The sequence below is a fragment of the Callospermophilus lateralis genome, chromosome 13 (genome assembly GCF_048772815.1).
Source record: "Callospermophilus lateralis isolate mCalLat2 chromosome 13, mCalLat2.hap1, whole genome shotgun sequence".
NCBI classification, from domain to species: Eukaryota; Metazoa; Chordata; class Mammalia; order Rodentia; family Sciuridae; genus Callospermophilus; species Callospermophilus lateralis.
In genome coordinates, this window is record NC_135317.1 from 103,896,647 (window position 1) to 103,910,797 (window position 14,151).

Below are 14,151 nucleotides of genomic sequence, written 5' to 3' on the forward strand. Positions count from 1 at the left end.
CAGCAGGGTTCAACGATGAAATCTGGGTTTGATATGTGGAAGGGAATTTCTTTGGAATGCTACAGTGTGGTGGCTCTCATGTGGAGAGGGGTCTTTGCCCCTTAAAGGGCTGTTGGCCATGTGTAAAGCTTTTTTTCATCAGTCACCACTAGGGGACTGGAATTGCAGTTAGTGGGCAGAGGCCAGGGCCGCTGAACATCTCACCAGGTACAGGGTGGCCAGCCACAGCAAGGCCGTTAGCAGTGCTGAGGTGGAGACCTCTGGTGTCAACTCCCTTAGGACTAAGTGGCCTTGGGCAAGATGCTTAACCTTGGTGCTTATGTGCTTTTTTTTTTTTTTTTTTTTTTTTGTATTGGGGATTGAACACAGGGGTACTTTACCATGAGCCACATCCCTAGTTCTTTTTATTTGGAGACCAGGTCTTGCTAAGTTGCTGAGGCTGGCCTCCAACTTGCAATCCTCCTGCCACAGTCTTCCAAATCATTGGGATTACAGGCGTGCACCACCCGCCTGGCCTCAGCACCTATCTGTAATAATGATAACCTATCCTACTGGGGTGAGCTTGAGACAAAAGGTATGTATGAAGTCTTTACGACAATGCCTAACACATACCGAGAGCACCGTGAATGTCAGCTGCTACCATTTTCACTAGAATTTCAGCTCAGTTCCAAGTAATTGTAAACCAAGTCTATTGAATTTAAAGAAAAAAAAAATTATAGGATTGAGATCACACAAGTGCACTTTTGATTAGGGCCAGCGTGGGGATCACGCCAGTCACAACCATGGTTCTTGCAGTTCATTAGACTCTCAAGGCCTGGCCAGGCTGGGTCTGGGCCACACGGCTGTTGTTGAATTCCCTGTCTTATAGATGAGAAGCTCGTGTCCCAGAGTTAAATGAGTCACCCAGGACCTGTGGCAACCCACTTCGTCTGACTCCAAAGCGCCTGCTCTTCCTGCCACAGCCCTGTCTGCCAGTTTAAGGTTCCCCTTCTTATCACCATTATCACCTGCGGAGGGCTGTCACCTCATGCTCTGATCGTGCCGCTTACATTTCATTTTGGTCCTCAGGTGACTCAGTGCACACAGCTGTCATTGTGTAGTATAAAAATTTGCATGTGTAGCTTTTAAAACACAATTGCAAACTAATCGTCTGGATTGTACTTAGTTTTCAGTTAATGATACACAGGGTAAGGACCATGAGTTCAGGGGCAGATGGATCCAGTTCCTCAGGGCAGAGGTTTTTCTGGAATTCCTCTGGTAATGGAGCAGGTGAGGCCTTAACCCTGAAGTGCTCAGGACTGTGGAGCACACACTTGCCCTGATCCAGCCAGAGGCCCTGTCGCAGTCCCCTAGTGGCTGCCCAAATGCCATTCACTGGGACCTGGTTTCCTTTGAAAAGTGAGAGGTTTGAGGACTACATACTTGTTCTGAAATGGTGTAATAAGCTCAGAAATTTCCCCATGCCCCCACAACCTCCGAGCATGTGAAAATTGAGAACACCGTTCGGTAAGGTGTTCGCAATTCTCTTTTTCAAATAAACTTTGTCTGTTGTACTAGGAGAAGAGAACCAAGAGCATCCCTCCCGATTTCTGCTCTGCGTCTTACCTTGGGACGCTGGGCGGGGCCCTCGTGGGCCGCGATGGGACTTGCGGAGGGGCTCCGAATGTGTCGCTGCTGCTGGGGAAAGGAGGTAAGGGGCCTGGACGGAACGGGACGGGAGGGGCCCCTGAGTGGGGGCCTGGAGAGGGAATGGCAGGAGCCGGTCCTCGGCCAGATGTGGGCCTCGTGAGGGCTGTGCTTAGAGTTGGCCTCCTTTGGGTGGTGGGGCTTGGCGGAGGTGACCTGAGGGGAGACAGATCATGGTTGGTTACTTTTGTTTTGAATTTATCTTTTAAAAAGTTTCATTCTTTCTGCTTTTTACAATTTATTTTTTGACACTGTGACTCAGATATGTTTTATATAAGTCAAAAGGCTTAACAGGCTGAATGGTGAACAGTAAGCTTCGTGTCACTCTGCTCCATGGAGACCACCCGTGGCAGTCTCTGGGTGTCCTTTAGGCTATATTCTACATACGTGAGAGGGTCTGTTTCCTCTCTGTGCACAAGTTGCCTTTTGTGCTTCACAGACACAGTATGACATCCTGCAACCTCCTTTTTCTAAAGCATAATGCTAGCTCGATCGTGCTTCAGGACTTGTGGAGCCCGTGCCTTTCACGACTGTTGTGCGGCTGCGTCCTGCTTGTTCTTGGAGGAGCCCTCCCTCTGGCCCCTGGAGAACCGTTTCTCCTTTCTCTTTGGATCACACTGGTTTGGGGAAGCTTTCTTGGAGATGATTCTGGACCAGCCCAGGGGCCCCGGGGGCTGCAGGGCCAACCTCCTACCTGCGGGAGTGCTGTATCCAGGAGTCATCCACGGGAGGTGGGGCCGGAGTGGACACCGTGGCAGTATTGATGTCACCAATGATCACAAGGGCTTCTTTCAGGGCTTGGTACATCCGGAGCATCTCGTCTCGGCGCTGAGCCTGCTCAGCGGATTCCTCCATGAGAGTGTTCTGGTCCTCCGAAGAGTACAGCTGGGCCAGGAGCTCTGAGTTGATGAAGTCCTTCACCTGCCCGGGCATCAGAGAGGAGGAAAAGCGGGATGAACGGGGGCCTGGAAGGCATGAGCGTGGCAGCCAGAGTCTGTGGGCAAAGTCCACAGCTGTCCCAGGAAGGGGAGGTGCCCTGTCCTGTGCACTCCTGCTTTACTCTTACTCTTGTCATTACCCTCGCTCCTCCATACTGGCCCAAGAAACAGTTTTCCCCCTGCCTTCTGGCTGTCCACACTGAGGGACACAGAGACAGTGACAGGGGCCCAAACCCTGCCACTGCCAAAACAGCAGCCACTCATCTGCTTGGCCTGTTGGGGGCAGGGGGGGACCACAAACTAAGCAGAAGATGACCATGTGGGTGTGGAGACCTGGGTCGCAACCCGAGTCTTCCATTCCTCGACACTCCCCATCCTTTGGCCAGATTTCACCAAACTCACTGGAAAATTGGGACTTCAACTTTTAAAGTTGTATCAAAGTAGAGCTAGTATAAATACGGGGACACTTATTAAATCTGAACTATAACTATACATAAGCATATAACTATGTAAGTTCATTTTTTAAAAAGAGAAGCACTCTTTTTTTTCCCTGGAAGTTTGTGGTAAAAACTAGTTAACAAGGATGAGGACTGGCGTGAGGCTTCAAATTATAACGGATATGTAAAAACAAACTAAATTATGAATAATATGCATGGTCTCAGGGGAGGGGAATTTTGTAGTAGGATGAGAATGGAGAGGATATATATGTTGTACAACCCTAAAAGACCAGACCCTCACATTTCATCAAATCTAAGACATCAGCTATTTTAAGACACAACTATGCGTGACACTGACAAAGAAAAAACACAATGAATTCTGGACAGAATATCAAGGTACTTTAGAATGTAAGATATATCTTCATTTCAGAAATATTAAATGTAAAAAAATAAATGTGAGAATCAATAGAATATGGCCTGTCCTGGGGTCTTCTCAGGTTTTGTGACTTAATTCTTACCACATACTGATGAAAATGGATTATTCCAATTTTACAGATGCAGAAACAAGTTCAGAGAGTTTAAGTAACTTGCACAAGGTCACGTAGCACTACTCTTCATCCACAATCTTCTGACTTGAAACTTAATGTTCATTCAACTTCCCTCCTTCTCTTACTGTGATTGAGTGTTTAGCAAAGACAATTTATGTTTAGGCATCCTGATTGTTATTTTTGGTGCTAGGGATGGAACCCAGGGCCTTGAGCATGCCGAGCACACATTCTGCCACTGAGCTGTACCCTCCACCTAAGCATCCCCAGCTACAGTGCTGCAGGAGGTCTGTTAATCAACTTGAACCTAGAAAAATAAACCACCCAAGGTTTTCAGGTTCTGTGTTACATGAGAAGGCTGAATGTTATCTAGGGTCACTGGATACATCCCAGAAAGGCCAAGATCAAGCATATTTGATCATGTTTAAGTTCAGACGGATAACAGAACACCTGTCAAGTAGGTGCTCGGGGCTCCTGGGTGACGGTTGAATTTTCAATTCGGCGATGACAAGAGTCTAAAACGCAAAGCCTCGTTACTTTTAAATGCACCAAACATATAAATATTTCTACTAATCAAAAATCCAGCTAAACCGTAATGCCACTGTGGCAAAATAAAAGGGTGTTCCTCACACACATTCTGTCAACCAGGCATGAGTCAGAGGTCAAGTGGTCTCATCAACACTCGGTTCCCTGAGTCTGGTTCCCACCAGAGGGTCATGCAGCTGTGGTGAGTCAGTTTGGCCAGTGACCCTGGGGTACAGCGTGAAGGCCGTGAGTGCCTGGGAAGAGCGGTGACTTACCCACCTGGCAGCCGGGGTAATGAGAGGCAGGAGAGCGGAGCAATGAAAGAGGGTCCTTGGGAAATTAATCTGGGGATGACAAAGGGAGTCTGTAAAGGCGGTGGTGGAAACTGACCCCTCAGAAGGCTACTGCAGAGCCTTATTCATGAGACGAGGGCTTTGGGAGGACAGAACATCAAATGCAACCGAAGAGAGAGGCACGTTGGAGGAAAGGCAGGGATATGTCACTCCCCTCCTTGAAGACCTTATTCACTTCTGAACACACGTACCCAAGGAGGCCCAGCCCTGCCCAAGCCTTCCACTGTTGGGTGTGTGGACGCACTTGGAAACAGGGTACAAAATTTTCCTGGCACGAACCATCAGTTGGGTTAAGCTCTTTTGAAGCTTTACGTCTTGCTGGAGTATCACTTAGGACCTATTAGATACAAAGGAAAAGAAGATCCTTCCAAGGACAGATTTAAAGCAGATCTGAATTAAGAGTCAACTGTCAAGCCACGGAATAAAACAACAAGGGGCTGTTTCAGCATTCTCGGCAAAGATCTGCTTTGAATCTTCCACATCGACATGTTACACACTGAAATTTGCCTCCTATCCAAAAGCTTTGGCGATGCTCGGAACGAATCGTCATCAGGATGAGAGAAAATGGCAATACAGCATGTGGGTGAAGAACACAGGCTTTGGAAGGAGACAGGTCTGGATGTGCGTCCCAGCTCTGACACTTATGGGTTTTTGAAACTCAGGTTCATCACCTGGTAGCATCTGTTTTAAGAACTGTGAGGTTTGGGTGAAGAATGAATATGAAGCGCCTAGCAGGACACCCAGCAAATGGTGCTCAATACACAAAGGCCATTATTCTTTTCTTTACGCAGACTAGATGGGAATTAGGTGTGTTCAGGCAGGAACGTGACCGAGGACTGCCGAGGTAGCGCCCACATCAAGTTACAGTTGACATACAGAGCGCGGGGGAACATTTTATTTTGCACTTAGGCAAAACTTTAGAAAGACTCTTCTCTCTTCCTGGTAGCCTAGCTTTGTGATGCTGTAACTGGAGTTTGGAATGAAGACAGGGGTGGGGAGACTTTGGGGAGTTTCCAGACACTTCAGGGACTTTCTGCATAGTTTGTTTGTCAGTGGTACAAATATCTGAACCAAGGATTCTGTAAGACAATCAGAGGCCAAATGGACCCTTCGAGGCGGCAGCCTGTAGAAGAGGCCTCAGAACCTAACAAATGAATTGTTCATTTGGACGTGAGATTTGAAACAATATTTATGCTTTGAATTATAACACCTTATAACCTATACCTCTTTGCATGGTTTGCCAAAGTTCTCACATGCGAAACCCCCGCTCCAGCTCCGTCTCCGGGCTGGGTAAACAGGCCTCATGGCACCGGGTCCCACTGCGGAGTGTACAGGAATGTGAACCCATTAAAAATGCTCTGTGTGGTTTCCATTTTCTGGCTTTAACCCTTTGATGGCTACCTGTATATTTTGCATCTTGAACCTTCTTTGTTATGATGGAGACCATTTTAACACATTCACAGAGGAGATGTTTCGAGGGGTTGCATACAGATCAGCTGCCAGGGAACTGTTTCCTACGAATCTCTGTTTCTGGATGGGAGGGTGGCAGTTCTGAGCCTGGTGACCTCTCTCACTCACGTAACACACATATAAACATTTCACTGAGAAGCTGAATTTTGTTCAGTTCTGGGAGTGGGGAGGGGGTGGGCTAGAATTTTGAAACTCGTTTAAGTTCTCACTACCCTCTACACATATTTAATCCCCCTTTTCCCCCACCAGGGATTCAGTTCGGGTAACTACCAAGGAAGTTTTTCTTCTTTAAAGAGTAGCCTCTGTTGACTCACCAACCTTCTGTGGAGCAACAGAAGAGGCATGAGCTCATGACTCTGAAGTTCAGAAGCAGGTAAAGCGAGCCTACGGGGTAAGAATCCAGACAGTGTTACCCTGAGGGTGGGGGTCGGGGGCAGAGGGGCTCAGGCCTGGTCCTGATCTGGTGGTGGACGCTTGGCCTATAGAAACAGATCAGTGGTATAAATACCAGAATAAAGTTCTGGTATTTAAGATGTGTTTTCCACTCAAATAATGAACATTAAAAATAACACTTCATACACATTAAAGTTGCAGTACGTTTTTAAACTAGGACACATGTTACCAATTTTCCACCAAAGTGCCCATGGCCCTGGAGCGGGGACGTGGACCTCCAGGGGTCCTGGGGCACAGGCTGCCGCGTGCATTCCAAGTGTGAAATGCCTCCAGGTTTTGTATCTGGGTTTTAGAATCCATAAAAGCTTTTACATTCTACTTTGTATTTTCTGGGTTTATTCGAATGTGAGAAACAATGTTTCCAATCTTGGAGCATTGTTTCTCATATTCAAACAAATTCTAATTAAATCTTCCAGGGCAACTTAGCTTCTGGGAAGACAGCCCTGTGTATATGTCCTGTGGGGGTGGTGGGGAGGACGCCCCATACCGTGAGGGCTGAGTTCTCCTGACCCTGTTCTACCGTGAAATGGCACAGGCGCTGGAATGTGAGAGAGAAGACCTGGATTTCAATTCAATTCTGCATTCCAGGTTGTTGACCTCTCAGGGACTCAATTTCTTCTTGCAAAAGCTGGGCAAAGTAACAGGTATCCAGAGGGTGGTTGTGCCCTTTGGCCATGCACATTTTAGAATAAAGTTGGGTCCAGTTCCTTGATTCTGATAGAGGATTAGAGGTGAGGCCATCAGGGTGGGCTTGCTTGGGGTGGGGTGAGTCTCTGTGTGCGTGAGCTTTAAGGTCCTGAGCCGCTCTGCTGCTGTGGCTGTAGCCTATCTGGCATGACTGCCCGTCATAAACTTGCTATTTCTTTGTGCCGCTGTTACCTGGTATGCTTAAGTAGTGAAACAGCTGCTGCATTTCAGTAGACAAAGGCTTACAGTATGTCTGAAGCCAGGCATTTATTGCTGGGCTTTAAACTTCTTAAACAATCCCATATGGAGACGTGAGTGGCAGAACGCTTAATGTAAACTTTCAAAGGAAACTGCCCACCAAATTCTGAACTTTATGAAAACTGGCTGAAACACATTCTTTCCCAGAAGGCTGGGCAGCCATTCCCATTTCCAAGAGGAAAGGCCAGAGCTCTGCTTTAGAGAGACCAGGAAGGAACAGGAGACCCGTTTCAGGCCCTTGCTGGTTCTGGAGGAATATCTAATTTTCCCACCCAAAGCCATTTATAGAAGCGCTGGGTTCAGAGGGTAAAATTCAGAATTAGCAGTGAAACTGAGTTTTCTGGTTGCGATTCTGTTTCTGATCCTCTCCTGTGAGGATCTCAAGGCAAGCGCCCAGCACTGTGCTGCACAGATGTGCTGGGTTTTGCTGTGTTTGTTTCCTTGGACTCAATAGGGCACATCTGGAATGAACAAAAAGGCTTCTGTACAATAAGATGCCGCGAGAATACGAGAGCATTTACAGGAAGACTAATATAGATGTGGATAGAGGTAAATACAGAATTACAGATGTAATTTAAAATACATAAAGGATATTAAATAGATGAAATTACAAATATAGTTTTAAAAGCAGGTAAAAAAAATAACAGTCACTCTAGATACGTAAAACTAATTTCTGGTAGCTATAAAAAAAAAAAAAAATCTCTTCAAACAGAGACCACCATGATTTCCTACAAATTTGGCATTACGTGATGTTTTAGACTTCTCGGCGTTCTGGTTAGTCTCTGCTTCAAGGTTTGACCTCAAAGATCAGGTCTTAATTGAAGTCTCCTTTCTCATGACTTCTCAGAGGTCTCTCTCAAGACAACTAGCGGCAGCTTCCCTCCAGGGCTAATATTCTGCAGGTGAGGTTTGGGCCAGTCCATTAAAGCAGCGCCCGCAGTGAGGAGGGGCCCTGCCTGTCTGTGTGTGTGTATGTGGGGTGTGTGTTGTGCTTGAGGAGGCAAAAGGAGAATCGATCTGCAGTAGGATTTCTCTTCCCTTTTAGCTAATTTGTGTCAAGCTGCTCGGCACAGCTCTCGACAGGAAGTGCCATTTCCTGTGCTGATGATTTAATACCACAGGGCGAAGCCGCGTTTGAACCCATGGCCGTGCTAATGATTCTCCACGAAACAGCGAAAAGATAAATGATCCTTAATCAGGACAATGTTTAAATAAGCAAGTGCCTGCATATACCACAGCAAAACAACCTAATTCACTTAAACAATACACAGGCTGTTTGTTTAATACTTAGGTTTTTCTAAATGGCTTACAGTCACTTTTTGTTTTTTTATAATTATTTATTAGGTCTGTGCCGTACCTCAGTGTTCTGACTGACATTTAAAAGCAACTGACTCCAACTTGGAGGGGCTGAATGATTTGCTTCAGGTCCCATAGCGGGCCACTGACCAAACTTGACAGGGCACCTCACAGTTTCCACATTTCCCATTTGTCGCTCACCTGCTGCTTAGACTTCAAAGCCTCCGGCTGACCTTGCTTGGACACAGAAAATGTACGTGAACAGAGCAGAAGGCAAGGTTGTGCCTGGGGCTTCTGAAGTCAAGGAATGTAGGGATCATGGCCAGTGAGTGGACTGTCAGACATTTTGAAGTGAATCTTGAAATACGGGCAAGGGGCATTTATAGATCTTCCACAGCAGCCGACTTGTTTTCACATACACTGTCTTCTGGAGTGATCCCCAGTAGGCGACAGCTCCCACGACCAGTGTTTTACAGGTCGGGGAGACAGGCCCGCAGCAGTGACTTGCCTTAGTCCCACAGAAGGGTGGCAGAAACAGGCCGCGAGCCAGGCTCCTCCTGAGCTCTCGACTTTACCATCTGACCTTGATTTCTCACAAGAAATGCCCCTGTTCTTGGTTTAAATAAAACGATGTCCTTAGAAGACAACTGGGAGTAAAATTGCTGATGCCTGACTTGTCAAGGTTCAGAAAAGTCTGCTACGAAATACCTCCTTTTAACCTCCTTTCCTAACAGACAATTTATCTAGTAACTTGTATTGTTTGTACTTTAGAAAGTTGGCTACTGAAGGAACCAAAGCAGACCACAGAATTTAAGTATCACGTCCGGACTGCTAGGAATAACCAGAAAAGGAGAGGTTGGGATTGTCCTTAGAAAAGCAGAGCTGACCGACTTGGTATCCGAGGGGATGGGGAAAGAAGCCCTTTCCCAGGTTAGAACAGCACTCTGTGGCTTACAGAAGATGAAATGATCACACTGACACAGAGCTACACACATGGAGTATACGCAGGGGAAAGGACTTCCTATGCCTTCAGTCTCTAGGTCTAGAAGCCAGGGCATTTGGTTTCATTAGTGGCTTTGCAATTAATTTATACGATGACCATGAAAACAGTATTTTTATGAGCAAATACACAACCTTCTAGCAGAGAACCAGCGAGGGAGGGAAACTTCTAGAAGAGAACCAGTGAGGAGCTTCTTGGTACTGTAGTTAGAAGTTTTAAATTTTCTCTCCTAAGTTCTATTCCATCTATTAGTCACCATTTGTAAAGGAGAAATTGTTGACCTGGGTAGTGGGTATTTCAGTTATCCACAAAATGTCACAAAGAAACTCAAATGTGCTTCATTTCCAAGGGAGGATGGAGCAGAGGTTAAAAAGAGATGGTTTAGAGTCACTCACGTTATTGATCATAAGGTGCATTATCGTCTTTGGAATCAGATCTCGGATGCATTTGTTGATGATGGACATGTAGGAGTCAACAAGGTTGCGAATGGTCTCCACTTGCCTCTCCAGTTGTGGGTCCATGGAAAAGTTCTCTGCTTGGCCATTCTCATCATTTTCAGTCTTACACAAAGGAAACAAAACATGGATTACCTCACCTTGGCTCAGAAGAATAAAAACACCAAACATTATCAAATGATCAACTTCTTCTGCTTAGTATGTTTGGAATTCATACCATTACACAGTAACATCTTTATCTCACCATCATCAAGTAATTCTGAAAAAGAGATCAGTTTTTTTTTTTTTGTCTGCCATAGTTAGTAAAAGCAAGTATTCTAATTTTGAATGAATGTTGAGATGAATCACTAAAATGAATAGTCGCCTAACAACAGACCTCTAGCAATCAGTCTCATCTTAAGCCATCTGCAAGCAGGCCAAAGAAGGGACTCCCCACATAGCATGCGATGTCAGCCTCGGAGAGGAGTCTCCAGGGACACTAGAGATTAGAAATAACCTTGATGCTATTCTGGCACTTCTAGATCTGCTCTGGATTGGGTCAGCATTTGGATCAACCCAGATTCAAAACTATACCTCCTAGGACTGGCCTAGAGCCAAAATCAGAGATATAAAAGGTGATTCATTCTCCCACGCACTTGCTGGACTTTTTTCTGTCATCACTGCTGAGGGCTGCTCCATGGTGGAAAACTCACCATTTTCACTTCCAACTTGCTATCCTTTGAATAAAACAGAGCACATCTATCCACAAAGAATTTATTTGTGCAACATGAGAGAAGCATCTGTTTTCTATACTATAGGACTTGAGCTAATTAATTTTGGCTTATCCACCAGAGCCCGGGTGGAATGGCATCTTCGTCATTAAGGGCTGACCTATGGGCTTGGCATTGAAATCAGTTTACAACAAATGGTCTCCATTTCAAGTCAGGTTGAACCATCTAAGCCCCCAAACATGACAGATATTGTGAGTGGTCTGGCTACTTTCTAGTATTTGGAAAGATTTAATTATGAATGTAAAAGGGGAAAATAATTTATTGCTTCCAATGTGGACATGAAATACTTTTTTTTTTTCTGGAAATGTACACACTTTGATCTGCCAGGTTTTCAATCATCTGATCAGTTCTAGCAAAGCCCTGTGCTAAATGGCTTAACTGGAACTATAAACAACAAGCCTTTCTTTTGAATCAATATGCATGTGTGAAAGACATACAGTCCACAAGATCAAAAACAACACAGAAATTTATTATCATTTACAAGGCTCCTCTCACTCAGAAATATCTAATGCTTTAAAAACATTTAATATATGCTAACTCTAAAAAAACAATTGCCATTTTCCAGGCCTAAGAGTCTGACCGCAGGCTTTGGGGACAGCATAAGGCATTTCTGAGGCACTGGCCTGTGGCAACAACAGGCGGAGGACTGGAAGATTCAACAGGACAGTGGTTTACCTATTCCATTTCTTTAAAAATGGGCTTGGGTCACTGAGGGAAAGAGTTAAATCAGGTCTTTTGTCACTGATACTTTGTGATTCAGGCTCAGCAGGATCTGAGATAGGTAAGCAGAAACTAAGGCCGCAAAATGATAAAATTTTAGTGGAAATGTCAACCACAGTAGTGAAAAAAAAACACTGGGTTCCCAAATTTCTTCTAAGACAAAAACGTCACTCTAAGTCTGCAAATGGTCTCTGCACTGCACCAAGATTCTTAAGAGTCAACAGTAAATTACAACATCATTTAAGGACATTGTACTTGAAAGTGAAGTTTCAGGTTCAGATCCAGGCTCTGTCACACTGGGTGGGTGGTCCCATTAAGTCTCCTATTGTGACTGACCCAGCTTCCATATCTTTAAAGTGGGGACAAACTTACCTGGAAAGCTTATGGCAGCTGAATGATACAACGGGTACAAAATGACCTGGCAGGGGGCCTCAGAGGTGCTCCATAACCGTAAAGTGTCTTTCCTTTCTGAGTTTTCATGTACTAACTGAGAGCCGCTTGACTCTCAACACACATTGGAACTTTTAAGATGATAAAACACGTATAACTAAAATCTTATTTCAAAAGGCCAAACGACATCTATTTTATACCTCCATGTTTTCTGAAAACAACCCCCGTTACCTGGGGCCCTGCCTTCCCTCAACTCTGCCCACTGTGAAGACCTGTCACGTGCTCCACCAACACCTCCCCCGACAGGCCCCCCGTGGCCCTCACCTCCCCCACCCCTCTTCTGCACTTCATCCTCACACTGGCCTTTATTATTTAATGTCCAGTTTAGTCATTAAATAATAATATGCTAATCCCCCTCCTAGATGCTAAGAGCTCATTTATCTCCCCTTCCCAGCACCTAGCATAGAACCTGGTGTCCAGGGGGAGGAGGAGAAGGGGGCAGAGTTAATGCTACAAACAGGTTTACCAAAGTCAACTGCAGCTCAGGGTGTCCAGGAGTGCCTACTTTGTTGGAAGAACAGAGACCAGAGAAACCTCAAGTTGATGGGCTTGAAAATAATTAGGATGATAAAATGACTAAGAAAACTCTGTCTATACATGAGAATAGATGACCTACAGCTTTGTGAAGAAAATATTTTCTATATAAAGCAATCTAAACTTCTAGAATGACTATTGTAGGATTTAATTTATCCTTCTGGCCTGAAACATTCTTGGACTTCGCTATTATGTTCAGCAGTAGGGGGTGGTGGATCAATCTCTCTCTCCAGGAACACTTATTGAGTACCTACTGTGTTCGTGCACCATGCTAAACACTTCATATAGAAGCTGCCCCGTATCTGAGGAGGTGGGCACCATAGTTTCTGTCAATCTATAGAAGAACACATTGGGGCTCTGAGGATGAAACCGTTCAACAAATTTAAAATGAATATGATTTTAAGCTAATTCCTTTTTTTTTCTTTAGGTGTAAAAACAGGAAGCTTGAAATAATGAGCTATCTGTACATGGTAAAGATAAAATAATAAACGTAAAAAAAGTTTCTTGGAGAAAGAGCCCCTGAAGTATTGATATTTTCAAGAAGTAAATGCCTGAGCTAAAAGAGAAAAGCAGAATAAATAAAGAATAATAAATAGATCTTTAGGAACATGAAGCACCAGGAAAATTGAATCACCGCTCACAATTTCAGTTGAAATTTCCCCATTTTACATGATCTTCAACATTTAACCTTGCTTTACTTTTTTGCAAATCAAAATGTGCAAGAAACTGGCATTTTTTGCTTTTTGAAGTAAGAAGCAATTGATAAGCCGTGTCAGAGTGAATAAAGAACACTGGTTTGATTCTCAACATAAAGAATAAAATATTTCCAAAATAACCAGTAAAACAATTTGAAACTGTCCTTTGCTTTGGGAAATATTAGCAGACATATGGTCACATGCGAATCTTAACTTTTCTGATAATACACTGGACACGATGGGGAGTCACCAAATTCAGAATGCAAATTTGATTTCTGATTTTAGAAAGAAAAAAACAATAATTGCCCCTTCTAATATGTCTAAGATGAATGGAGAAAATGTATACAGAAGAAATTTTTCTTTAACTGAGTAATTGCAGAGAGCTAATGTTCCCTTTTCTCTAACCCCAGCCCTAACCAGATTCTCCATCATGCTCTTTTCTGAATGTATCCTGTGTATGACTATGTATTTTTTCTTTGTTTAAATTATAGGATTGCAATAGGATTCTTTGCAGTCAAAGCACTGAAGTGACAGCTGTTTATCATTATCCTCATCAAGGGAATGTAAAATAAAAATAGTAATTTGTCTCTGATCTTTGAGGCAAAAAAGAATGGTCTGCAAACATTTAACCTTTTATGTGCAGGTTCATTGATGCTGTTTACAAAATGTGAATAATGTTGTAGAAACCAGATTTCTTCTGAAAAATACAATGGACAGGCCTTGCAATTTTTTTTTTTCTAAATAGCTTTTGAGAAATCTAATTCAATTTCAGCAATAAAAAGCAACACTGTAAATGTGAAATTGTTTATAAGAATTGCTGTGGCTTTCTTATGAAATTATTTGCACACTATTTAAGACTGCACTACTTTAACAGGTGAA

General features: G+C 44.1%; 1 protein-coding gene across 5 annotated transcripts in view; it reads right to left on the reverse strand.

The window, feature by feature from the left end:
* Dnm3 (dynamin 3) overlaps nt 1–14,151 on the reverse strand; it is a 429,318-nt gene that overhangs the window by 16,383 nt on the left and 398,784 nt on the right. For all 5 annotated transcript variants that reach the window (XM_076872838.2, XM_076872840.2, XM_076872839.2 and 2 more), the window contains 3 exons: nt 10,044–10,208; nt 2,381–2,607; nt 1,606–1,842 (listed from right to left, as the gene is read on the reverse strand). In XM_076872838.2, coding sequence (XP_076728953.1) covers nt 1,606–1,842; nt 2,381–2,607; nt 10,044–10,208 — 629 coding nt within the window. The remainder of the gene's footprint in view (nt 1–1,605; nt 1,843–2,380; nt 2,608–10,043; nt 10,209–14,151) is intronic.